Source organism: Amblyomma mixtum, chromosome 3, assembly GCF_055824585.1.
Source record: "Amblyomma mixtum isolate Tamu chromosome 3, ASM5582458v1, whole genome shotgun sequence".
Taxonomy (NCBI): domain Eukaryota; kingdom Metazoa; phylum Arthropoda; class Arachnida; order Ixodida; family Ixodidae; genus Amblyomma; species Amblyomma mixtum.
The window spans coordinates 209,177,850-209,204,722 of NC_143014.1; the positions used below are offsets into that span (position 1 = coordinate 209,177,850).

At 47.4% G+C, this 26,873-nt stretch overlaps 1 protein-coding gene across 1 annotated transcript; it reads left to right on the forward strand.

Annotated features, from left to right (window-relative positions):
• Nucleotides 1–3,809: 3,809 nt before the first annotated feature.
• LOC149353499 (pancreatic lipase-related protein 2-like) lies at nucleotides 3,810–26,353 on the forward strand. The gene is made up of 8 exons (XM_089582601.1): nucleotides 3,810–3,969; nucleotides 10,921–10,979; nucleotides 13,797–13,885; nucleotides 18,822–18,959; nucleotides 20,272–20,568; nucleotides 21,206–21,458; nucleotides 24,046–24,240; nucleotides 25,110–26,353. The coding sequence occupies exons 2-8, from the start codon at nucleotides 10,955–10,957 to the stop codon at nucleotides 25,340–25,342; spliced, it is 1,230 nt and encodes a 409-aa protein (XP_089438727.1). The 5' UTR covers nucleotides 3,810–3,969; nucleotides 10,921–10,954; the 3' UTR covers nucleotides 25,343–26,353.
• Nucleotides 26,354–26,873: the final 520 nt, after the last annotated feature.

Genomic DNA, 26,873 nt, shown 5'->3' on the forward strand with positions numbered 1-26,873 from the left:
ATATATATATATATATATATATATATATATATATATATGACAGAAGCCAACAGCCACAGAAACCAAGGGGCACAGGGGATTTTTTTTTTATTTATTTATTTAATTTGTGGTGTTGATCAATTTAGAATATTACTGAATATGTTATCGCTTAATGCTAATTGATTAGAAAAGCAGAAGAAAAAACAACCACATGCCGCCGGTGGGATCCGAACCCACGACCTCCGAATTACGCGTCCGGTGCTCTACCTCTGAGCTACGGCGACGGCTGTCAAATCTTCTGCTTTCGGGGGTATTTGTTTACAAGTAACCTATATATATATATATATATATATATATATATATATATATATATATATATATATATATATATATATATTACAAAACAAAGTCCCATCTCACTTCAAGAGAGAGAGAGAAGAGTACACGAAGGGTGGCGTGAGTTAGGTTAGCGAGAACGGGAGTAGGGATTGCGCGTGCTGCTGCTTTCAGTTAGTCGTGTTTCATCTTGGGACCTACAGGCAAAACTGGTTTTAACTATTACTTTCATTGGAGCAGTTCCAATCACCACTTTACAGCTACCTTGTAGAGTACGTGCGCTAGTTTCTGCTCTTTTCGAGCCCACCAGCTTCCTCGTATGAGCCTGCGTCATAAGCTGCGCTTAAACGCGTTGTTCAAGGACACGTACGAGCACTGCCAGGAGGCATAACGGCGTCACGCGGGTCCGATCCCGGCGACGCGGCGGTCGCATTTCGGTGGAGGCGAAATTCCAGAGGCCCGTGTACTGTGCGATGTGAGTGCACGTTAAAGAACCCCAGGTGGTCGAAATTTCCGGAGCCTTCCACTATACGGCGTTCCTCATAGCCTGAGTCGCTTGGGGACGTTAAACGCCATAAAACCGACCGAAACCAATCATTATGTCGATGTGGTACGCCCACCGTTATCAATGAAGAGGGAATTGCGCCTTATGTAAATTTCCTGAATCGGCTGACTTTCCAGGCTGCATCCGCCTAGTAGCACTTTATTCTGCATGCCACTCGGCGCGCAGGGCGTAACAAATAAGGCGATGGAGTGCTCGTGCCCAAACTATTTAGAATATTTACAGGCGTAGAAGTACACTCGCCCTAAAGACATTTATTCTTATCAAAAGCAGCGGGCATGCCAGGAGTCGCAGATGATTCAAAGCCGACTGATTACAATAATTACTACAATTTTTGTGCGCTCATTGATCGCATACGCGCATGTAATATTATTGTCTTACATTTTTTTTTCCTGAAATCAATGCAGCTGCGCTAGAAGGCACCTGCGCATTCCACAATTTGCACCATAACACGCCGAAACCATCGGAATCTGCTGATCATGATTGAAACCACCCTGCTGCCCTTACACCCGACGTTGGACGAAGAGAGCACTCCCAAACTCATCCAAACCTCACAACCATCATCCGAAGGACTCCTCGGTCGCATACCGCTTTATACGGTGTGCAGGCACATATGGCCTGACCTGCGATACTAACACCAGTTCCATCCCTCCCGTGTACCGACGAGCTCGTCGCCACACAAAAACTCCCCAAAAGGTGATCCCACGGCTACTGTTAAAGCTACTGTTTAACCGGTGCATATAACCCGCACCCCACAAACCCTTTTATTCTGCGCTATAGTCAGTCCGTACCATTCTCTTCTCAATGACCGCTTCATGCGCTATATCCGTGACAGCCCTGGCCTCCCATGATGCCGATTTCGCTGCCCTGATAACGGTCATCCATTCTGGCGATTGCCCGAATATGCAACATCCCCCCCCCCTCCTCCCGATCTTGCCGTGTTCAAAACTTAAAACTCAAACCTGCCCTATGTCATAGGCGAACTGGTTCACTACACTGCCACTGCACCACGAAGCCCTGACTAGGCCCGCTAGATATATCGTGGGGTAACGCCTATTCGATATTTTCTTTCCTTCTCTCTATGCATGCTCGAGCTTCTCGCCAGACGTCCAGAGCACCAGGTTGTCGCAATGAAACCGGAACCCTCAACTAGCGTAACCTTTGGCACGTAAAAATCATTAAGCACCGGCCTTCCTGTATGAGAAAACAGAAAAAAATAAAGTCAAACCAAAAAGAGGATGCTTACACCGAGCACATAAGTAACAAAGCGCATGTCACGAAACTTGAGGTAGTGATGCAAACAAGAAAGATGCATGCACAAAAACGCATCTGTACGCAAATTACGAGAATGGTCCCCAGGGTTGCGGGACTAAATCCCAGCGGCGGCGGCGGCCGCATTTCGATGAAGGAGAAATGCAAAAACGCCCTCGTGTTGTGCGATGTCAGTGGACTTTAAAGAACCCCAGGTGGACGAAATTAATCCGGAGTCATACACTACAGCGTTTCTGATGTAGTTCACGTGCAGCTCTGCGACGTTAAACACCATACCACGGTTCACACCATTGCGCAGCGTGCCTTACCTTATGATATCATATAGCATACAATACTATACCCTACCGTACCATATCATACTGTACCGTACCATATCATACCCTACGATAGAATACCATGTCATACCAAACCAAACCATACCATATCATATTGAACCTTACCATATATACTGTACCATACCATACCGTAATGTACCGTCTTTATCAAAAGTAACCAGGCTGCATGGTTTGCTTCTAGCTTGTTTAGTGGAGCCCTCGTGGCCTTCCTAAAGATAAAAACCTGTTGGAAGGTAAAAAAGACCCCCAGTCCTTACCTTTAACGACCATTTCAGCTTCAGGGAAGCTGTAAGGGCTCCACTGTACGAGCTAGAAGCAAACCATGCAGCCTGGTTACTTTTGACAAAGACTGTACCTACCATACCATGACATGCCATACCATACTATATCATACTGTAACATACCATGCTATACAGCTACTAAAACAGAGTGATAACCTTGTGCTGTAATGTTTTTAAGGCGTCGTGAAGGTGTTGATCCCACATGCGTCTTTCCGCACACTTGTTTATTTTGTGTCCTTTCTTTATTCTTTTTTACACTCGGCTCTGTGACCGAATTGGGGCTTGAGATAAATTGGAGAGAAACAGAAACTAAAGTCCTTCTCTCACAAGAATCTAAAGCCAGGCAAGAGCCCTAAATGCAACGACTGTCCCATTAGTCTTGGCAGAAAACAGAAATGAGTGCCAGGGGAAAAAAAATCGCCAGCAAATGCACTTTTTTTTTCACCTCCTGCACTGCACGTGTCTGTGGCACTTCAACAGCACCGAGCCGCTTCAAAAGCATTCAGCGAAAAACGAGCAAAACAAATGGGGTCTTTCTGGCGGTACAAAATTAGAGCATATCTAGAAGACCAAGGACTCGACGCGGGCGAGGACCGTTGGTTAGCGCTTGCCAACTACCGAACTGTCTGCTAGCAGATCGAATGATACCTGTAACCATCTAGCGGCACACGTAATCGAATGCTGCGGCACGCGATCACCGGCGCAGTTTTTTTTTTTTTTCTTTTCTCACCTCTCCTTTCCTTCGATCACTCCTGCGTGGGAGCGGTGGCAGCGAGGGCGGTGGGGGCCATCTCAGATCTGTCCTCGCTGAGGGCAAGCAGCGCGGCGGGAAAGCGTTCTGCACCCCTTTCAGCCCACGTACATCCTCGCCCGTCTTTGGGAGAGCTGCCGCACTCTAATCTTTCCTCAATGTTCCCAGGTAGGAGGAAATGAAGCCGGCGTAAAGAAATCTGCCCTCAGCCTCATCTGCCCTTCGAGTCGGAAGAGAAAGAAGCAGAATAAAAAGAGCGAGAGGGGCATGTGAAAGAAGAGAAAATCTAGAAAGGGCGACAGACTCTGAGATCGCCGCGAGACACGGCGAGAGCGGTGAGCCACGACCGGAGGGAGATCGCCGAGTGCGCACAGGAGTGGCAATCAAACTGGCGTATCCGTCAGTGGTCGGACATTCAGTCTCCATCTCTCGCGAGCGACAACGTCTGTTCCGGTAAGTCGCACTCGATGCATTTACGCCGTGTTGTACTCCGTGCGTCCCTGCTCGACCCTGCGCGCAGCTGTGGATCTTGTCGCTTATTTTGCAGACTACATGTCAATATTATCGTCTCGCTCTCCGCTGTATACGTGCACCTTTTGGGCGTACTTTGTAAAAGCGAGGGCTCATGATAGCTCTTCGGGTAGTCTGTTTTGCACATATTAGTGCGTAAAATCCAGCATTGTGGAGAATAACTCGCGAGTAATGCCGATCAGTTGTGTAACTCGGCTTCTAGCTGAGCAATAAGTTTGCTCCAACTACCTCCGACTTTTGAGCAGAAAAGAATCAGCAAGTCAGGAGCGAAAAAAAAAAGCGGCGCCGTGCCTCTAAGGTATGCCACATACGTTTACTTTTTTTTTTCCTTTTCTTCCCTCGTTACGCAGTACATAATCCAGAAGGAAGGAAGCCGCCAGTCAGTAGCGCTGCCTTGTATAGTACGAGTTGCGCGCTCGAGTACTGCACCAGGAAGGGTATCCCCATAGGCGAGCCACAGCTCGAGCTCTTCGGCGTCGTGGGTGGGACTCCCATCGAATACTTCGCTCTCTACCGCTTGAACACTGAGTAGAGAGGGAAGGTGAGCTCGTGGGAGCCGTATATGTGTATGTGCACAATTATTCACGAAGCTAGAACAATGTTTCTCTGTTTGAGCGCAGCGAAGGCGAACGGGTGAATTTGTGCACTTTTTGTTTTGCTTCTATTCCGTGGGGCGTATTTTTTATTTGTGTTATCCGTATTCGGTCTACAACGTGAAGACTACCTTGATCATTGTTTCTATCTGTTTGCAAAACTAAACACTAGGCCAATTATTGAAACCCGGGTGTAACAAACTCTTGTGTATGCAACTCTTTTTGAGCACTTGGAAGAATTGCCTCTCTCAGGTGCGCCACCAAATATTCTGAGCAATAAGATTCCCTCTTTATTACGAGGAACAAAGAACTGTCTTACTGTAGTGAACGAATAGCATTTAAGGCTTTCAACAGTAACGTTTGTAAACTCTGTTCAATCACGAGTTATCGAGAACACAGTAGGTAGTACTGCAAAGATCGGTCGCATTCCTTCCACTATATAAAGGTTCCGACGAACTGTTGGCTAATAGCAAAGTTGAAACGTTGAAGCAAAATATATACAGTGGAGCCTAGTGGTCCCTGAATCGAGTATTTTAACGCGATAGCGGAGCTTGTGTCGCAGAAAATCTGGCGTCGCCATTGGCGTCGGCGTCGTTGACAGTGAGCGAAAAATCCACGAAAAATTGCCAGAGAGCAACCTAGGAGGGAGGTGGGCCACCTAGGTCATGTGACCTTGTGGCGTCATCACAACCTGCCCACCGGATTGTGAGCAAACTGGCCACAGTGGAAGGTGGCATTCAAAATAATGGACAGGTCGCTAGAGGTTGCTCGGCAAGAGCAGCCTGTGTCTCACAAGCCCCACCGGCGGCAGCACCTGCCATCTCAGAGCAGTGGCGCATCGCTTAACTGCTGCACCACTGCTTCAGCGGTGGCATCAGGACACCCAGGGATCTATGAATGTAAAGTAGAAAATGACCAATTCCTCATATATAGGAATTAACCACTTACGCCATCGCGTCTTACCTTGAAGGCGGAGCTTAAGTGTCCCCTCGAATTTTTTTTTCTGCTACAACCCGTGATATTTACTACACAGCCCATACAAAGAGCTGCAATGAAAATTCTTCATAGACGAGCGCCGTCACGTCGAACAGAGAGACAGAGCAAGACAGAGAGAGTGCAGAATTTGTTCACGGTCTGCTGAACTGGTCGTCCGTCTTACAGCCCTGACATCATCGCGCGCCGACAGGTGTCAAGTCGTTTATTATTTCTATTCGTAGTTTTCCTGAATTTTTTCGAACGCGGAAAATTTAATGCGCGATAGACTGCGAGATGAAAATTTCTGAATTAAACGTCTTCGAAGCACATACTACAAATTCCAAGCGATAGTTTCGCTCTATATTAGAAAATTGAGAACATCTTTAATTAAACTATCTATTCAATTAACTGGATCACGAAGACCACCAGCGGTGCTCCAGTAAGTGGCCAACAGCACCGGTTTAGCTGCATCTTTCTGCAGTGCGCAGGCATATTTTTAAACCCTGGCCGTATACCGGCGCAATACCGTCTGCGGCCGGATCGTGTACTTTCCTTGACTTTTGGGCCAAGCGGGAGACCTTCGTAAATGCTCGTGTGATAGTTAACTCGGAGCTGGCAGCACGTCTTGAGAGCTCTGTAGAACAGTCGACGGTCTTCTTCGCTGCCGAGAGTAGGTGTAAAATCGCGCAGTCTTTGCCCTCCATATAAAGTGAAGACAGGTGGAAGCGAGCGCAGCGGCCTTGCCCGGACTATGGGCTCTAGAAAAGCTTCCGCTTTCACTAAATTATTTTCTCCATGATGTGTACAAGCACCATCGATACTACTCCAGCTCGTGTACGTACAGCCTGCACTAAAAGTATACGGGACGCGCTAATGAGCAAAAAAAAAAACATTTTTTCGGCGCAGCGCCAAGGAATTCAGACACGCTAAATGCTTACTATAGCAAAGGGGGGCGTGCATGATCCGTCCGCTGGTAGCAATGCGAGGCCACTGCGTCGCGCGGCAGCGCTACAACACATCAGTTCCGGACCAAACCCATCCTGTAAACTCTTGCTGGTGGCTGTAGAATTATTTGGAAACATTCGTCGAGGCTGATTTTGGAAATTTTTTTTAGTTGCACCGAGGTACCAGTAAAGCGAACGGTATCCAAGGATACAGCACCACGGCCATGTATCAATGCCCCTTTGCGCTGTCATCGTAAGGCCCTATTCAAGTTAGCGCCCGCGGAATGGCAAATTCATGCCAGTAGTGACAAAAAAGAAAGTGTCCACAGTAGAAAAACGTTCGCTTAATAGAACACGTTGCGAGGCTATAGTTGGTTATGCACTATTTCTAGAAAAGTAATTCCGCGCTATTTTTCCAGAAGAGCACAAAGACGGACATTACGGCTGTCTGTGTGCTCGTCTGAAAAAAAAGTAACGCTCACTTACTTCTCTAGAAACAATGCATAACCAACTACAGCCTCGCAACGAGTCGTATTAAGCGCGGCGCGAGTAACAGGAGCTTGCGAAGTCGGCTTCCACCAACGCCAGCACTGTCTCCTACGAGGCTTCAGGCGGACGTCGCCGGGCGCTGCTTTTTTACGTGGAAACACTCCTTATGACGGCTGCCGCCGTTATAATCAGATGCATGTTAGCCGAGACGTTTCGACACATCTGAATATTGCCCGAAGACCACATCCTTGCAGGCATTTATTACATCTTTATCTAAGCAAGTCAAAAGCGCCATCTTCGTCAATATCACCACTACCGTCCTCATCACCCATTATGTCTGAGGTGTCAGACGAGCAACACAGTTGGCATTCGTAAGAGCGTGAGACGACCGGTGCACCGTGCACGGTAGCAAAGTTTAGCTGTCTTGAAGCCCTTGTAATCCGCACGTGCGATTTAGCCGCAGCATTGTGGTCGTGACCTTCACAATACAGGCCGTCTACCGTTTTCCGCGCGAATATTCATGCCCTTGACCATTTGCCTCGCTCGCGACCTGCTCCTATTAACAAATGAAACATGGTATCGACCGCGATCCATTTAACTAAGGCTTTATTGCTTAATACAAATCTCATGTTTAGAAAGTTTGATTAGCTTTACCAGAAAGTAACCACGAATCGACGCCTTCCCCCGATGGGTATGTAAGTAGCAGCGTTCAAAAATGTTCTTGGTGAGAATCAATGCAACTTTAAGCTTACGGTGGAAGGCAAAATTCCCGATGCATTCTTTGACTCATTTAGCGTTTCCGTTGATTTTGAGGACGCGTTAACTTCCCTTCCTAACCTAAATTAGCAAGATCACTGCTATTACCGTCATGCGTCAGAATGCTCGTCGAATGCTTCAAAGGTGACGCTTAATTTTCACGGGACTTTGCACTTGCGCGCACTATGGTCGGATACGACTGAAAAATAAAGCGGCAGGTCTCAAAGGAGAACCTCCAACCAATGGCGTCTACCAAACTTCATGACAACGAGGTTAATCCGATTAAGACATGGTGACATTCATTAACCTTCATTAACCACCCTCTGCGATTCCAGGCTAACAGGTCAAAGCGGATTAACCACGACGTCATGAGATTCGGAAGACACTATTGGCTGAAGGACCCCCTGTGAGCGGCATTTGCCGCTTTGTTCCTAGGTTGTATCTGACCATAGCTTTTCTGCGGTCATGCGGCGCCATGGCCACAAAGGACGGGGTACAGGGACAAAAATAACTAGTGTGGGGGCGAGGTTCATAACGTTTTTTCCTTATATTTGATGACAAAACAAGACGTTTTGCCTTGTAATTGATGGGCGTTCAAGGCTGAAGCCATCAAGTGGTTTGACATTAGAAGATGTTTACGTACGCTGAGGCCTTGCGTAATGATACAGTGTGGGTTTTTACGTCTGTAGGATAGTGGAAGTCGGCTCATGGGGACTTACGAGGGAATTATGCGGAAACGCCAATGTTAATTTCCGTGGTTCGAAACTTTTGGATAAGGATTTTTTCATCAATTCGAGCAAGTAACGCCAGCCACTACGGGAAATTAAATACATGGCCAAAGGCGAGGCGAAAATTCGCCACAGTTGGCTTTCGAGATGTTTCAGTTTCAAGATTCTACCGTTGGGCATGATAGTTTCAAAACATTTGGCAAGAAAAAAAGTTACAGTTTACGACACTCTTCGGTATGAGAAGGTAATGCAAACGCTTTCAAAAGAAGAAATTCTTACTCAAACAAAGTCTTGCCACTACTCTCAACTGCACGTACGCTAGCGTTGGTTCCCTGCATGCTTACCACGCAATGTATCCTGGAAGAGGTGACATAGCCTAAATGCCTTCATAGCAATTCCCCCCCCCCCCCCCCCCCCCCCCCAAAAAAAAAAAAGAACGAAAATGTGGCCTCACAACTTCCACAAGCTCTGTAGTTTTCTCTCTGCTGTGCGTGTGATCACCCCAGGATGCGAAGTCAAGGTTGTTAAGCTTTAACTAAACGCACAAGAACATGCGCGTGGCCTTCGGTGAAGTGCACTGATTGTCTAGCTCAGGTGATCAGTATCTCTTCCCACACTTCGAGAAGCTTCCTCAAAACTGCGTAATAACATGAACTCAGCACACCCTTCAGTCCGAACTGTGCAAGTAATAAACTGAACAAAACCTTCTCAGAAGAGCGCGCAACATTCTGGAAAAACAATGTAGTCAGCGCACGCTCGGACCTGCACCGCGGTAAACTGTCTTGCTCCCGGTTCTCAACTACAGCGTGTAAGAGAAGCGACGCATTCGAACTCATGCAGCAGGTTCCATATATCAGGCAGCTTATATCCTCCTGCTAATTTGAATATAAAATAAGGGAATAAGTGGTTACTAATGCATTTGATTATGTAAGCAACTGTCTCTTTGCAGTTCGCCGCAAAGCGCGTTTGGAAGCTTTCACAGCTAGAAGCAATCAACTGGCATTTCCGATTGCTCCGCACGAGTGTCTTCTTTTTCATGCTTCCTTAAATCCAAAATAACCAAAAGATAGTCAGCAGACAAGGCTATGTATGGAAAGAATGCTCGTTATGACGTAAATGAGGGAAGCCAGCAGTAACCGAAACCAAGGAGCATAACGGATGTCATTTTTTTTTATTAATTTTGAAGTTTTTATCAATGGAAGATAATAAAAGCAGAAGAAATACCACACGCCGCCGGTGGGATCCGAACCCACGACCTCCGAATTTCGTGTAGGTCGCGGATGATCAATATGTTGCTCGCCTGAGCATGCCTGGATTCCTTTTACTTGCCAAGCAATCGCCCGGGTGTCTTAAGGCTACCGAGAGAGCACGGCCGTTATAAAGCATTGAATGCTTTTATCGCCACAGTTCAGCCGATAGCTCACGTTCATTCTGAAAACAAAAAGATATTGATCACCCGTACGTGTTCAGGCCGCAGTAAAACTAAAAGAAGAAATTATTCTATCTCCTATGTATTCTCGCATAAGTACCACTAATAAAATCACAGCTGCCTTCACCGCTCATTTGTAATTATGCAGTAACGCCATTCTGAGTACAGTTTTTCGCACATTCCGAAATTCTCCCCTTATAAGCCGCCTCTTATTCCTGGCGCACCTCCTTCGTCTCGTATCTGCTTTTCCAGTCGATGTCATTGCGCTGCGGTGCATTTGTCTCCACGTGGGCTCTCTTTCCATGCTCTGAATGTAGGAAAAGAAAATTAATTTCGGCACATGCGTCATTTTATCGAGCACGCGCCTCTCTTTCGCAGCCTTGATGTTGTTCAGTGCACTTGTGACGTCAAGAAGTGGGGAATCCTTCTTCGGCCGCTTGGCGCGACTAGTTGCGCTCATTACGAGCATCTCGCGAAGAGCGCCCTACGTCTTTGCCGACGCAGCTCACCCGACGGGTTCATGCGCCACTTCGCTGAGCGTATAAAGGCTCTCTCGCGGCGCGCACGGATGCCCCCGACCGATTACTCATGGCCGTGAATACGTAATTTTTTTTCTTCCAGCGAGAGAAAGAAATAATCATAAATTACTCAACGTAAAGGTGCACTGAATCCTGTTTTCTTCGTAGACGGCTTCGGTCGCTTCCTTCTTGAACAGCATGACGTTAGCGTTCTCTTTTCTTTCCTAATTAATTGGCTGCTCGCACGTGCGTAAAGATACCTGTTTTTCCCCTTTCTGAGAGTCAGCGGTCAAAAATACGGCCATCCTTGTCTGAAGAGACGCGCGCGGCTTCCGTTTAATTGGCGTGTACTCTTACTAGCTAGATTACGTAAGACAGAAAGAAACCGAGTTTTCATAGTTTGGCGCTTAAGTTCGTCTTTTTCGTTCCTTCTTCTTCCAGGTTACTCTGCTGTGGTGTAAGAAGAGCCGGAAACATGGTGTCACGTAGTCAAATGAGCGGTAAGTTCTCCGTCTAACATTCGATACCGGAGGGTGACTGCTTTTCGGAGCGTTTTTGTAAAGTTCAGGAGGCGCAGAGATAGCGCAAGGAAATTTCGGTGCGCGTTAAAGAGCTCTTAAGTGGTTGGAATACACCTACGTGTGCCGCCGCGGTGGCTCAGCGGTTATGGTGCTCGGCTGCTGACCCGAAAGACGCGGGTTCGATCCCGGCCGCGGCGGCTGGAATTTCTTTGGAGGAGAAATTCTAGAGGCCCGTGTACTGTGCGATGTCAGTGCACGTTAAAGAACCCCAGGTGGTCGAAATTTCCGGAGCCCTCCACTACGGCGTCTCTCATAGCCTTAGTCGCTTTGGGACGTTAAACCCCATAAACCAAACCAAACACCTACATGTTTTCACAGGAGCGTCCCTGGCATTCTGTTGTGCTGCACTCAAATTAAATCGCCACTTCACGCGGTGACGTGGAATTCGTGCAACAGGCAGAAAATTTGGACAAGCGCATTTTTCAACAGGAAATAGTTTATGAGCGCAGTTGTTTCATATATGGGATGATTTGCCGACAGCGATCAATATATACGCAGATCCCCCCTCGGGAGGCTTGCATACTCTTTGTTACTAACGCTTTTGCTATCGCTAAAAAAATTCTGTGACAGTATTAACTGGTCGATGCGAGCGATGGACAAACTTTAAAAGATTTTAAATGCATCAGAATAATGATCCATTAACTTAATATTTCCGTGAAAGTACCTTACCATATTCCACATTTGACTCGCAATTAAAAATGATGCCCAAGAATCCTGGACATAATGTATCCCCTTGTGGAAACTTAGAGGTGTATATATCAGCTGTTCTGGCATCGCGTACGAGCTTTCTTACAAACTGTACAACTGTTTGCGATCACACAAGAGAAGCAACGATCCTTGCAGAATTTAACTTCCGAAAGTCTCGGACGTTTACTGATACACTCATGAACAAGAAGACCGGAAACTCACATTTACATGCCTCAATCAGTGATGTTGGATAAGACAAGACTCAAATGACGAAACTCGGTTACGTATATCTCTGCTTGTGTTCATGATAGACCAGGCTTAATCAGATAGAAAGGTGTGGGAAAATCTGAACGATCTGCCCTTATCACTACTTCCTCGGAATTCCTCGAATGGGAAAAAAAAACACGAGTGCAGTAGCTACAGTACGCGTTCATCTCACGTTGCCGCAAAACTATGTTTGAGAGCATAGCGTCAGCAAATAGATAGCTGTTTCATTTTATATTTCATTCCAAAAAATCCGAGTTATCAAGCCGACGTTTTAAAAGCGAGTCAGAAACCTACAAAACCCAAAGGCAATGGCGCCATCTGGTTGAACGCTCGAAGACGACGTATACTCGACGTTTACACAAAAAATATGTCTCACTCCGGAATAGAGCCGCATGTAAAGTCAATCAAAGAAAGCTCGAGTTTGGACTGTACAGTTGAGAACAAAAGTTGTGGAAAAACACTATAACTGAGAGCACGCGCCAAATAGATTTTAAAGATTTCTCCTAACGCGCCATTGTATGAAATATAAGTTCTGGAAGATGAAGGTTGCATTGAAGTGCCGCTTACTTTTTGTTTTCTTCCATGCGTTACGAAACAAAAGAAAAAAAAACTGCCGATTCGTGAGCGCACTAAGGAAGCGGCACAGATACAGAGTATCGGCAGTCGAGAAAGAAGTAGCTATATCTCGTTGAAACAGAGGGCGACAGCAGCTTCCTATTCAGGAGGACTCACGGGAGCAGAAGCGCTGGGTGGAAGTCATCCCGACGATAAATCGCCAGACCTATTGCGAGACTGCCGCTTGTCGGCTGCATGCACTGAGGAAGCGACAGAGACAACCGGCAGTCAAGGCAGCAGCAACGTATCAATATGCGTTGCAAATGCACAGAGCGGCAGCTTCCCGTCAGGAAGGGCTCGCAGGAAGCACTGATCTCTGGGACAGGCAGCAGACGCCCGGAAGCTCAAAATGCACGTGTCATCAGTGCTAGCTTATCTTGCCTGCAAACATGGAGTTACAGGTGGCTATGGGAGCGTCCTGCAACGTGAAAGATAAGGTACAAGCGCTACAGCTCCCTGCATGACAACCGTTGCGCACTTGCGCGAATTGTATACAGGGTGTTTCACGTAACTTGAACCAAGGAATTAAAAAGAAAAAGTGCGCACCGGAGCTAAGTAAAACAACGACATAATGTTTCCTGAGACTACCTTTTAAGATTGTGCTCAATTAGTTAATTAGCTAATATTAATTATGTGAATTTTTTAACATCCATTTTAGGGTCACATGATTGATTGATTGATTGATTGATTGATTGATTGATTGATTGATTGATTGATTGATTGATTGATTGATTGATTGATTGATTGATTGATTGATTGATTGATTTTAGGTGCCAGAGTTGCACTGCCTATTCTAAGGCGCACCTTATAGGAAGGATCATGATAAATTCCGGTCCTTTATGCCTTCTCTAGCATGCATTCCGCAACGTGCACCGAAATCCCAGTGTACGAGCTTTTTTTCTTGCACTTTTTTCTGCACTTGTTGAGATTTCTCTCCACTTGTTGAGATCAGCCGAAGTAATGCTTTGTCCTCTGGAGGTCGCGATGAAAGACTAGTTCGGAGCGTTGCCGTTACCAGACATGTTTCTGCCTTTCGTGACCTGTCTCCCATTGGCGCAAAGCCAAAGTAGAAACGTAGCTTTCCTGCACAGTATTTACAAAGAGAAATGTGTTATAATATGGCTCTCTGTATCTCTTTTATCATCCTCCATCCCCTCACCCGTTCAGTGCTTACGCTCCTGGTGGCATTTCTCTCCATGGGCGCACCGTTGGTGGACGCTGCGCCTCAGGATTCGCCGTTCGGATTAGGAGCCCTGGTACGGCTTCCGGAGGTTCCCAGCCATCATCACTGACGCACACTACTTCTTACCGAGCGTCATCTCAGAGGGAGGGACGCACCGCGAACACATTCACCAGCGCCAATAGAGAGATGGGAGAGCTCTGGGGGAGATCCTCGTGAGGAATGAATGCTCAAGCGTGCAAAGCATACTGGCTCACGTTGCATGAGGGAGGTTGAATAAGGAAGTCTCTGAAGGAAATCGCTAAGTACGAATAGTAGGAATCAGTATGAAGGTGGACCCTTGAGATTTAACCTAAGCGAATAATGTGCTCTACCGCAGTTCACTTCTACAAGAAAAGCAAACAAAATGCGGCACAGGTGGACCTATTGGTTCCCTTATCCTGGAGAGTTAATGATGGTCACTTTTAGAAATATTTCTCAGGTGCGGCAGACGCGAAAGTGATAACTTGGTAGTCATTGCCACTGCTCATGATGACTACAACTGATATCGAGGTGAAGATAGCCGCACACGCAAGACAACGAAAAGGAAAACGCGGAAATTTGCGTTCATTCGGACGCCGGTTGTAGCTAAAGCCTCTAAACAGGGTAGTCGTTTCTTATTTTTTTAACCAATAAATAGACTTAAGCTGCAGAAATTCGCTGCACGGAAAACGCAGGGGCGCTGTGAGCCTGTGACGCGTCATATTATTGGCGCTCATGGCATTGGGTTACGAGGCATTGAAACCTGCGTGAATAATAAAACTCGCGACATCTTCTCGCGTTTTCAAACAGCGATGATTATTTAACGACTCCACGTAATGCAGTGACACTTGGTACGGCACATGGATGCACTGACAGGACACCCATAAGTCACTTCCAACAGCGTATCTCTAATTGATCGATGTCTGAGAAGAACTGCTTTTTCAAAGCGGTGCTCTTTCGGAGGCATTTTGTTCTGCAAAAACTCGGTCACAAAGTTGCTTTGGAAAATAGTAGAAAATAAATCGGCACAAGGGGGTCGGCATATTCGTCGCGTAAGAAAAAAGAAGAAAAATGTTGGACTCCCAGTTTTCGGCCCCAGTACTTCTTTCCTCCCTCTCTGTTAGCGCTGGTGAACAAATGTGATAATGTGCAATAGTTCATACTGCCCAACTTTCGCTTCTTGTGAACAAGTGGACAGCATATGTGTGATTTTGTCCAAATATTCAATTAGTTTATGTTTTTTATTTAATCAGCTTATTTGGCTGTTGCTGCTGCTTTCAGCAACACGAACCTAACGACAAGCCTAAAGCAATATGTTTTATCTCTTTGTTTTCTTTACTTTGATGCAAAAAAAAAGACAAAAACCACGAAGCACCTATGTGCACATCGTCCACCATGCTTCGACGCACTGTAGGGATGAAAAACGATAGAAAAAGTTCGGAAAAACAAGTGAATTTCTTAAATTCACACTGTGGGCTCTAAGGGGGAAAATGCATTGCTGTATGTGTGAGCACTTTTACTCTACTATGTTTCTTCACATAGACGATGGAGAACGTGGATTAGCATCGTGCCGTTTAAGCTCGGCGGTCTCGACCTCCCCCTTAGGTCTTCCCCTTTCAGCATAGCCACTGTTAGTTCTCAACAGCTTCGAAGGTTAAAGTACCAACGAGCACACGGCCCCGCTCTGTCTTCGCTAAGAGCACTCGTGGCCACACCATGCGATGTTAGTGATATGAGTAAGACTGCTTTCAAATGGCCACGCTTCTTCTTTACTGAAGCTGGAAACGAACACCTCTCTTCCTGGGTACGCGTTCTTGCTAAGATGAATTGCCTGTCCGTGGTCCGATCTCATCGCGAATACTAGCCAAACTGGCTAGTATTCGCATAATTCCGAGTTCTCAATCGCCTTTGTGAACGAGACCTCACGGAAAGCTCGCAAAGCACGCGAACATTCTAATGGTGAAGTTCATGCTAAGGTCAGATATGTCTTTGCTCAGATCGATTCATTTCCAAACAACCAATAGACCCTTTTCCCAGATAATAAATAACCAAAATTGTAGCGGCGATTCGAAGCAATCGCGTTCAACGTAGTCTGGAGTGCGCTGTCTCATTGCAATACATTAAAATACAATACAATAAAATACAATTGTATTGGTTGTATTCGATTACGAGACGAGCCACTCGAGAGACAAGTTCAGTCTAACTTTTTTTAGCCTGAGAGGAACATTATATTATTCGGATAACGCGTAAATAATGAGGGCTTATTTAAACGAGTATCCAGAGAGTGCTGTATACACACAAAAGTTAAAACTCCAGTAAACACTAACCTACACAATCCCAGGCTGAGAGTGTCACCGCACTGTCAGTCAGGCGAGTTGCCGTTTTTGTTTTTTTTTTCCGCAAACGTTCTTTCGGCTTTACACATGTAAGAAATATTCGACATAGCGCGCAGGTCTTTTCAGCAACTTAATGTTCCATAAGTGTAGGCCTCATGCAGGTAGTTCGTAAAGCTAATGGGTGGGCCTTCTTTTACCCTTAAGTCGTGGAAAACCGCTTGTTTTAACCATGCGCTTCGATTACCTTCTAGGCCCATGCAACCCCGTCGTTTTCTCTCAGTATAGTAGAATGAAGCATTCGACATCAGCGGCAGGGTAACCGCGAACCCTGGTAGCGGGTTATGGCCGCCGTGGTTTTGGCGCCAGTCAGGATCAGCGTGTTTCACTTCCATCGCTTCAAAGACGGCGGCGCCCTACGCGCAGTCACGAGGATCATGCACGGGAACCCCCCCCCCCACCCTCTCCCTCCCTAATGCCCGACTACCCTGTGTCGTTTGTGTCTGTCGTTGTCCTGTTTGTAACCTGTGTCGTCTTGTGACGTCTTGTCTTTTGTTCTGTTCAGGGTAATGCGTTTCGCTCCTTTGGCATTGGTCGGCTGTCGTCGCTGCCCACCAGAACGCTGCGAGCGGTGTGGCAAACTTTCCTTCCTTTCTTTGTGTGCTGCGCCTTGTTCTTTTTCAGCCCTTGGAGAAACGAAACGCCGTACAGGTGGTAATACGTGTGTGAGCTTGTTCTCCCGTGTGCTTGTGTGACTCTCTGTGCCCGTGCAGCATGAAGCCCTTCGTAAGCCTACTGTTACCCACCTTTACCCCTGTGTTCTGTTCGTTCTTTCTGTTAAGGTTTGCCAGACGCTGCGGCGAAATCGAACTCAAACGAAACATACGTATTCACTCAATTAAATACCAAAGGCACTACAGAAAAGCATCATTTAATACACTATTCATTACCAGTTGGATGCTTTTTTGGATGCGTTTCAGCTAAAACGCTGCCACCGCGGCCACGTTGCAGTGCCCTTTACCCGTTCGCGTCTGAGTTGTAGTCTTTCTTTCCGACTTCGATAAAAATGGCTAACAACTTCAGCCGCAGAAGCCGGAGACAGCCTTTGCCAAAAGTAACAAGGCTGCATGGCTTGTTTCTCACTCGTCTAGTGCAGCCCCTACGCCTTCTCTAAAAATCAAAAGGTCCGCAAAGGTTAGGACAACGGTTCTCCTTACGTTACACAGATTTAGAGTTTGAGGAGTGGCATGCAGCCTCGTTACTTTCGGTTGGTTTGGTTTATGGGGTTTAACGTCCCAAAGCGACTCAGGCTGTGAGAGACTCAGCAGAGACTTTCGGCAGAGACGGTACGCGCAACTTACAGCATCTGATACACACTGCTAGTTAGGTGAGCTCTCACGTTTATTTATTCTACACTTGAACGCGTGAGTCCGCTTGCTAGACCAAGCAGTTTAACTTTCAAAATGTTAGAAAAAAGGGTGGTTTGCTTTCATTTTTGTTACCTTCTGGAAAACAAAAATACAGTCTGCAGCGTCATGAAGGAGCTAGAAGCCAGCTAAAATACTTAACGAATTCATTCTTCGGCAGGAAATTTGCAAATACTGAAGAAATGTCTGCTGCTATGTTCAGACTACACGCTCTATAGTTTGTTTGATCAGGAGGACCCAGACGAAAACTAGTAATAACGGCGAACAAAGTAAGCCGCTTAACATAGCGCTCTCTTTTAGAGCATACGAGTCTGTCTATACAGCATGCAGCATCAATCGTGCAAAATACCGCTTATGTTGGTTCGCAGTGGTATGCTATCCGTAGTTAACAGTAATAATACTCAACTTCAACTCCACGGGGTCCTGCCAGTATCGCTTCCATACAGTCGCTTGTGAAGATACGGCAGAGAAACAAAGAAACAAGTGTTCCCATCGAATTCGTTTTTCTGCTGCAGTAAGAAATAGCTTTTGCCCGCAAGGAAACAAACTAGCATTAAGAATTTTACACTAATGTTAATCATTTGCCCTCCTCCGGCGCATTAAGCACAACATCCACCGTGTGTACAACACTACTCTGCCCAAATTTATATTTTTTACATTCACGAGCATGCTAACAAACAGAGCACGCAGCGAAAAGTAATGTCCCATGAACGTAAGACGAACGATGTGAATAAACAAGGACAAACTCCCCTTCGTGTTTTAAAGTTTATGCGCGGGAGCTGCGAAAGTGGTTCATGTTTTGACCTTGATGTATAGTGCTTCTGATTACCCTCTGACGTCACATTACCTGCCGGAGTAATAACACGCAAAAAAAAGAAAAGCCTCACTTAAGCCCACTCACTCGCGCTCCACTTTATACTTGCTTTTCAGTCCACCCCGTGCAAACAGTTACTGTGAAGCGTGCAGAATGAAACGCTGTCCCATAAGATGAGTAATCGTTACTCTCCTCACCTGAAAATAATAATAATAAGTGAAAAGACAAACAAAATATAAATAAATGTCACCTTCTAGGTGAGGTACTTGTATTTTTTTTTTTTTAAAGGAAGGGCATCTCATGACAGTTTATTTACACCAAGCCAGAAAACGAAGTGATTCAAATCTGATTTGAAGTTGCCGACTGTTAGCGAATTCCTTCCCTAATAGCATTTTTGCAACTTCGTTTTGCCTGCAGTTCCAACCCAAAGTGCAAACAAACCCTCGATTATCAACGACCTCGCCAATAGGCGACGCCGCTCGCTACCTGGACTCATCGGCTAAAGTTTTTGACTCCGTCATTCCGGGACAATTTGCGGAAAAGCTGCTTCCGAAGGTGAGCGCACACGTAACTGAAAATGCGTTTATTCTCTTTCTGCGCTGTGGTATTCTCAGATGTTGTCTATTCAATTTTGTGCGTGTGGGCGTATGTGCACGCATGTGTGCGTGCGTGTGCGTGCGTGCGTGTGTGTGCTTGCATGCGTGTGTGTGTGTGTGTGCGTGCGTGCGTGCATGTGTGTGTGTGAGTGTACGTGTGTACGTGTGTGCGTGCGTGCGTGCGTGCGTGCGTGCGTGCGTGCGTGCGTGCGTGCGTGCGTGTGACAGCGCTGCTGTAACAACGGGAGGAAATATTTAAGCGGAAACGAAGGTTGATGCCATAGCACACACACAGATACACAAAAAATAGTGCACAAGTCGTGAAAGAAGTTAGCGCTGCATGTTTTCCCCATTTTTTTTATCTTCTATTTTCTGTACGTACGAAGCGAACGTACACTGAGGCTCAGCCTGTAATTCTCGCTGTAAGTAAAATACTATTTAGTCTAGTCGATTTCCAAGTACTGCCAAGTTGTGTCCAGAGGTCAGGGCTACAGGACTTAATATGCAACAGCGCTAGGGGAGTGGCCGAGGCACAAGCCATGGCAGTTAATGACAGCCAACGAGAAAGACAAATAATAGGTCATGCCTGCGTAAAGTTGTGTGACCTCTGCGCCACGTCTTTATCAGCCCGAAGTCGCAGTCATCTTAGGACCTAAAATTTTGACGAAAAGCGCGTCAGGAAGCTACCGTTAGTGCATTATGTGCGTCGCTATACGTAGACCCGACCGAGTTTTATTTATGCTCGCAGGACGACGGGGATCAAACAATTTTGTTGTTTGGTGTTCGCAATAGAAAGGGTGAAATGCTGGACAATTGTACGAAGTAGATGGAATAAAATGGGGACATAGAAGAGACACAGCTATGTCTAAATAACACGACATGCCTCATTCAAAGGTAAAAACCGGTGGCGTAAGCGAAAGGGAAGCACGAGTAGAAAAAGAGGAGACGGGCCACCGAAAGTTAGCGCGTGTCCCGTCTCCTCCATTTCGTGCTTGTCGGCGGTCTGCGCAGCCCCTACTTACGCTCCTGCGCAGCCGCTCTTACACGACTTCCAAGTTAAGGCCATTTGGAAAACTAGCCAATCGTTGCTTCAAGTAAAAGCCGCTAACAAGACTGTTAGTGGGCCGGTGGGGAAATTTGGCGTCTGTCATTGCGCACGCATATTAACGGTCGTCTTAATTTTGTCAACCACTCAACCCACTGCCAGTTGATCAGCTTTCCCGCGTCCCCGAAAGCAGTGCTCTCACGAAATGCGCCATGATCCTTCGCAGTTCGACGACAAGAACGAACAGGTGTGCTACGAGTACGTGGGCTGCTTCAGCAACCAGGACAGGCTCACGGTCCCCTCCTCGTTCCCCAGCGACCCGTCTGCGGTGGACACTAAGTTCCAGCTTTACTCGCGCTCTAACCGGCGCTCGCCAGTGAGACTTGACTACAAACCCAGCACGAGGCTCGGCCGCCTCGCCCAGTTCGACAAGCCCAAGCCGCTCAAGTTCATCGCGCACGGCTTTCTCGAGAACGGAAAAATACAGTGGATCCAGGACATCAAGGACGCCTTGCTCGATGTGGTACGTGTGCCACGTGGCGCTATCCCGTATAGTTTTTTTTTCCCCTCTGGCATGGCTTTCTGTATACGTCTTTACGAGAATAAGGAAAGCAGAAATATGCGATCAACAGACAGCAGGCCAAAGCAGGCCGAACTACAGTACAGCATAAATCTGACTGACCACACCCCTAATGATCTTTCGGCCTAAAGACAAGTCAACCTAACTTTGAAAGTGACAGATACACGTAAAGATGCATTTATTACATTATACAATACTCAGCGCCTGAAGTTGCGCACAGAAACCCGAGATTTTTCAAAAGAACGTCGATTAAACCTATCCATCCAGCTCACGAAGACGCGGTAAATTTTGAAAATTTAAACGAGGTTACGCCAACCAGACACACCTGATGTTTGAGAGAACTTCGAGCAATCGGTGTACGACGCCTTGACGCTCACAGTAGCGACGATGATGTCCGACCCGTGGCGCAAGTGGCGCCTTCCAGAAGCTCGCGCATAGCAACGGAAACCTCCGCGTCTAAACTTCTCCATGGACATGGATACAGGGTGCACTGGTGGGAGTGGTGCGCCACGTCTATTCGCGGCGCGATGACGTTGCTGCTGACAGGCTGACCACTTGCCACCTCCTCGCACGATCGCAGGAGGACTGCAACGTGATAATCGTCGACTGGAGCGGCGGTGCGCAGCTGCTGAGCTACATCAAGGCAGCTGGCAACACGGCGCTGGTGGGCCGCGAGGCGTCTCTGCTCGTTCAGAGGCTTATTGAGACGCACCCCAACACAGTGAGCGTCGACCAGGTGCACTTCATAGGCTTTAGCCTGGGAGGACAGATGGCCGGCTTCTTCGGCCGCCACTTCAAGCAGACCACAGGAAAGCTCATCTCGCGCATCACCGGTATGCACCCCCGCTCTTTATTCAGCACAACGCGCGCGCACGCGCTTCAGCTTCTCCCTTCGCTGCGTGGTTCAACGCCGCGCCGCATCTCGTCTTTTTGGCGGAGCTCCAACATCCGCCTCTCGATAGCCTGAGAGCATTAGGTGCACTAGGCCCGCATATAAAAAGGAAGAGACGAACGCGAGTAGTCATGACATCTCGCGCTTTCGTTTCATTTGCTTTTCACTTCGGAACTAAACGGAAACCTCCTCGTCCTCCGTTGTATCGCATAGCCTGAGCCACGCATATCAGTCATTATAGGCTGAGAGCGCACTACAGTTGCAGTAGGTCCAGAATCCAGAATGAACCCTGTGTAAGACGTGGCTACATTCATTTAATATCTTGGCTTGGACTAGTTGATTTATTGCTTAATGTACACCCTTGATCAAAAGTCTTTGGGCCGCACGGTTCGCTTATCAGCCATTTATATATAGTGACGCACTTACGGCAGCTTTGAAGCTCTGAAACTCTTTAGGGTAAGCAGGACCCTTCTTCTCATCTCTCAATACATTTCCATCTTTGGGGGTGCCGTGGATGCCCACTACACAGCTCAAAAGCAAACCGTGTAACCTGAAGACTTCTGACCAAGGCTATACGTATCTAAGAAAAAGGAATGCAGGCAAACGAGCGTCTTGCCCACCGCGTGCATGTCATTTGTGCGCCAACGTTTGTCCTTGTCAATTTTGCTCAAGATACGTAACGCGCGTGAATGTTCACTTAATTTTTAGCAAGTGTGCAAGCACCTTCGGATGTCTGGCAAACAGTGTTGTGACATTTAATGAAAAACGGTTGTCTTGCTGCTGCCGTGAAGTGCATCAGGCATTGAGCCAAGTTTCGAATCGAGAGTTCAACAGTGATTATGTGTTCCTCTTGGTTCGTTAGCTAGGTTACCAAAACAGTGATGAATAATAACATACGCGTAAGTTTTGCGCTGTTATCAACCTACATGCACACTCAGTTAAAACCAAAGGGCTGTTCATTTGCACTGACTCTGACTTGACACCAACAAACTTAAGTGAAGACTGGGATGAATAGAAACGTCGAGACGAGTGCTATATACTGTCTTTGTGTAGCGGCGCCCGTTTTGGTCGTTCTGTCTTCGTCCTTGCCTTTGGTTTGTGTTACTGCTCTTTTTCGTCGAATAAGTTTTCTGCTGTCAAATCGCAGTCATTGCGGATGAACAGCTATGCTTTTAACTGAATGCTCACATACGTTAATAGCAACTATGATACCAGCAAGTATGTACGAGCCAGCAATCCCAGCAACGTGTACTGGTCAGGAAACGTGCTAGGCTACAGTAAGGAGAGCGGCCTCAACTGGCAGCCTATGCCCGCAGTGATGAACGCGCTCTCAGCAAAAGCGTGTCAGGAACGGCTGGTAATTACGATTATTCGACAAAAACTGCACCTGGATTGTGCTCTACAGGTGACAGACCATTATACAGTTCTGCTAAGCCTATCATCCAAGCAAGTCTACTGAGAAAGAGAGGTCTATAGGACCAACAATATAGAAAAGAACTGGCAAGGGTGTCATCAAGATCTTGGCAGAATTAAAGAGTAGCGAGACCGAAGGTCGCAGAAAAGGAACTGCGTTATATATGTACTCAATGGCAGAATGCATATCTGCATACCCGTGCGTGTGCCCACGCAGTAGCTCACACCCAAAGGATAAGATAGAATGATGTGACAGTACGAAAAAAAGAAAGACAGATCCGTCAGAGATATACGCGTGCACTATTTATCCTAAAGTTGGGGTATGCGTTGTGGTGCATCTCTAAATTTTGAACTGCACTCCAACACCGCGTCCAAATTAATCTGTTTCACGACGCGAATGCCATCGGCCCTTTTACACACCAGACAATGGCAGTGTCTGGCAACACAGCGCAGACAGGTCACGCGAAGCTGCAGCTCTCATTTCTGCGACTGCCAGTTTTCGCCCCTTCGTAGCGTCACGTTTAACTTGTTTCGTTTTCACCCGCTATGGTGGCTCAGTGGTTATGGCGTTCGGTTGCTGAGCCCAAGGTCACGGGATCCACCCTCGGCAGCCGCTTTTCGATGGAAGCGAAATGCAAAAGACGCCCGCATGCTGTGCTGTCAGCGCACATTTAAGGACACGGGGCAGTGAAAATCAATACGAAGCCCTCCGCAATACCGTGCCTCACAGCCGCTCTCCCGGCTTTTGCACACAAAAAATTATTGATTATCTTTGTTGCTAATTTCTGGTTGGTTGTAAAAATGAAAAAGCCGCAGTAACTGTCTCACTCTGGGTAGACACCTCAACCGCGTCATGTCGGAAGGGATGGAGGAGGCAGTGAAAGGAGGCAGTAAGAAAGAGGTGCCATAGTGGCGGGTTCCGGATTCGTGTCCGACCCCCTGGGGACCTTTAACGTGCACTGACATCGCACAGCGGACATTTCGATTTTTTGCATTTCGCCCCCGTCGAAACGCGGCCGCCGCGGCTTCGCGATGCATTACTCCACGGCTGCCGCAATGGTTTAAGGAGGCGCACACGTGTGGCCCGCGCGCGGGCAACGCTTTTTGCGACGCAGCGCTGGACCCCGCCGGGCCGCTGTTCGACAACACGAGCGTGTGCCTCTCTGAAAAGGACGCCCGCTTTGTGGACGCAATCCACACGAGCGGAGGCGAGGCGATCGTGGTGGGCGAACTGGGCATCGAGAAGCCCGTCGGCCACGTCGACTACTACCCCAACGGCGGAAAGATGCAGCCCGGATGCAAGCCGCTCGGTGAGCATTGTGCTCGTTTTCTTCGCTTTCTCGTGTCAGTAAATGCCTCAGCGGCACAAGCGAAACGATGCCAAGCAAAGGCATGGTAGCAGTAGCATGGTCTGTTCGCTATGGCGCCAGGCGTGCATCCGATCTTGTTTCGCCTATTTACTGTGGGCAGCCATGATTTGCTACCTCTTCGTGCTAAGTTCACGCGAATCCTGCACAAGGTTATCGGCCGCGGCGTAAGAAAGCTAGCAGTACGGCGTCACAAAAAGTGATGGTGTAGCATCGCGGTATTTTCCTTCTCTCGTCCTTTTTTAGTGACCACTTACCTCGAAACGGACGTCCTGGAAGATAATGTAATTGTCCTCACGAGCCTGGCTATTCAGCTAACGCTTCCTAAAAACTTTTTGGCTCTTCTCTAACATTCCATGTCCCCGACCCATCTCTCAGATTGCCATGGAGAAAAATTTAGAAGGTCAGAAAGTTGGCAGGACGGTCAGATTGCAAGAGCCGGTCAAACGGAGACAAGCAACCCCGTAGTTTCGCCACTAGGACAAAGGTGAAGGTAAGCCGCATATCGAGGCTCTCCAAGACATACCAGAACAGAGGTTCCAGTGGCGCTGTACAACGCCATTCCCGTAACGATAAAATTTCCGGGGGGCACTTAAGTAATACTCCAAAGGTCGCAATTAGTGTACATCCTCAGCACGTGACTCTTCGCTCTTAGCGCGGTCACTGGTGCATCATGTGGGAAGAATTTTCGCTCTACTGAGAGTACACTAGGCCGCCTTGCTACACTTGTCAGTAAAAGTCTCTGCTCCTCAGCCGTCAGACCATGCCGTGCTGTGTAGTGATGGGTCTGTGCTTGGGCGGCCGTGTTGCAGATATTCCGTGTGACCACCTCCGGGCGCCGGCCCTTTTCCTCGAGTCCCTGCGCAACAAGCAGTGCCGCTTCTTGTCCGACCCCTGCCCCGGAGGGTTCCGGGCGCTCTTGCAGAAGAAGTGCCAGCCGCGGGGGGGACAACGTGGCCTCATGGGATACTTCAGCAACACGGTGGCCGCAAGGGGCGTACAGACGCTCGTCACGAACGCAAAGTCACTGTACTGCAAGGCGTAATGCGACGGGCGTGCGAACCGCCTTTCATGCCCAGTCTCCTTCCCTCAATTGAGTGCCAATCCTTGGAACTGAGCCAAGGTCTCCTCGATCTGTCTGCACTGCGCAGACCAGTTCACGGCCGTTCAGTGCCAGCGCGGCCGTCGAGCAGAATCTACTGTCATCTAGCCCTGGACGAAACCAACGTCATCGAATTTTCTTTTCTTTTTCATTTTTGTGATCGAGTGCAACCAGCACCGTGAGCCCGATTAGCTACGCAGGGTAAAAAGCTAGCTGCACTTGTACAGTCAATAAGTCGAGTACCGCAGCGCCTAAGTAGGTACAGCAAGGGCAGACATATTGATGAGACCTTCTGTGTGTGTATGTGTGAGTGTTTACGCCCAGACTCCAGTACGAACGTTGGTATATATCTCATGTTTTTCACGTCGGCAACACGACGCGAAGCTATGATGTGAGAGAAAATGGTTGATGGAAGAGTTATCGTTTGGTTGTTGTATGCCGCTGTGTAAGCTGGAGAATACCTAAAGGGCAGGTAAATGCAACGCCCTGCTTAATTTTGCTAATGGCGAGTCAGAAATTGTATGCTCGAATGCTTGTGTGCTGTGTTGTAAATAAGCTCGACGAAGCGTTGTTGCGAAGCGGTTCGACTTTCAGGACGATAGCAATTGCGATTTCCGTATTTGGTTAACACGATCGGAAAGCCGAACGTTTACGCCTTGATGAGCCTCTGCTAGCTGTCATTCGCATATATTACGTACTGGGTGCCTCGACTACAGTCCATCTACTCATATAGGGTCAAAGGTGCAGTAGCAGTGCGTATAAAAGTCGTTGATTAATTGCAATAATCATCCTATACACCTCATTACATCCACGGGAAGCGCTCGATAAAAGTAGGCTTTCATGCGTTTTCGAGACCACACATTGGTACTCGGTTTCGTAGGGGCAGTCCTTTTTTTTTCTGCGCACACAGCAAACTTTTTGCCTAAGCTGAATAAAAAGGATTTTGAATCTGAACCACCAGTACGTATTGATCTTCAAAGATAATACAGCAACAAATCAAACATAAAATAACAGGCATTTTGCTTGACATCCTCTCTCTCGCCCCTTGGGCTCGATGTCATCACAAAAGTTGAGCGCAGAGCCCGATCGAACAATTAACCGAAGTGACTGCCTTGGTGCATTATCTCACTTTAGACGCACACCAAACCATCGAAGCAGGCCTGTATACGTTCTCAACAAGTAACCACGAGCGCTTCAAGCGCCACACGTCTCATAGTCGCACACTGATCGTGCAGGTGTCCTCCAGGTACATCGAGCACATACAGGGTGTTTCACTTAAGATTTTACACAATTTTTAAAAATAGGCGTTTTGAGTCAGAAAAGCGCTTTTTTCGGCATAGCATTGTCAGTGGTTTAGTACACCAGAATAGAGCGAAAACGTACTAACTAGCCGGCTGCTTAACTAATATTGAATAGTTACCTCCTTAACTATTACTGTGGGGCACCTTAATTATTGAGAGGCGTGTAGCCCACC

Excerpts from the sequence above, each read along its gene's own strand:
- LOC149353499 (XM_089582601.1), top strand. The coding sequence starts at position 10,955 with ATGGTGTCACGTAGTCAAATGAGCG. Across the intron at positions 18,960-20,271 it reads CGGAAAAGCTGCTTCCGAAG|TTCGACGACAAGAACGAACA; the intron begins GTGAGCGCACAC and ends GATCCTTCGCAG. Across the intron at positions 20,569-21,205 it reads AGGACGCCTTGCTCGATGTG|GAGGACTGCAACGTGATAAT; the intron begins GTACGTGTGCCA and ends GCACGATCGCAG.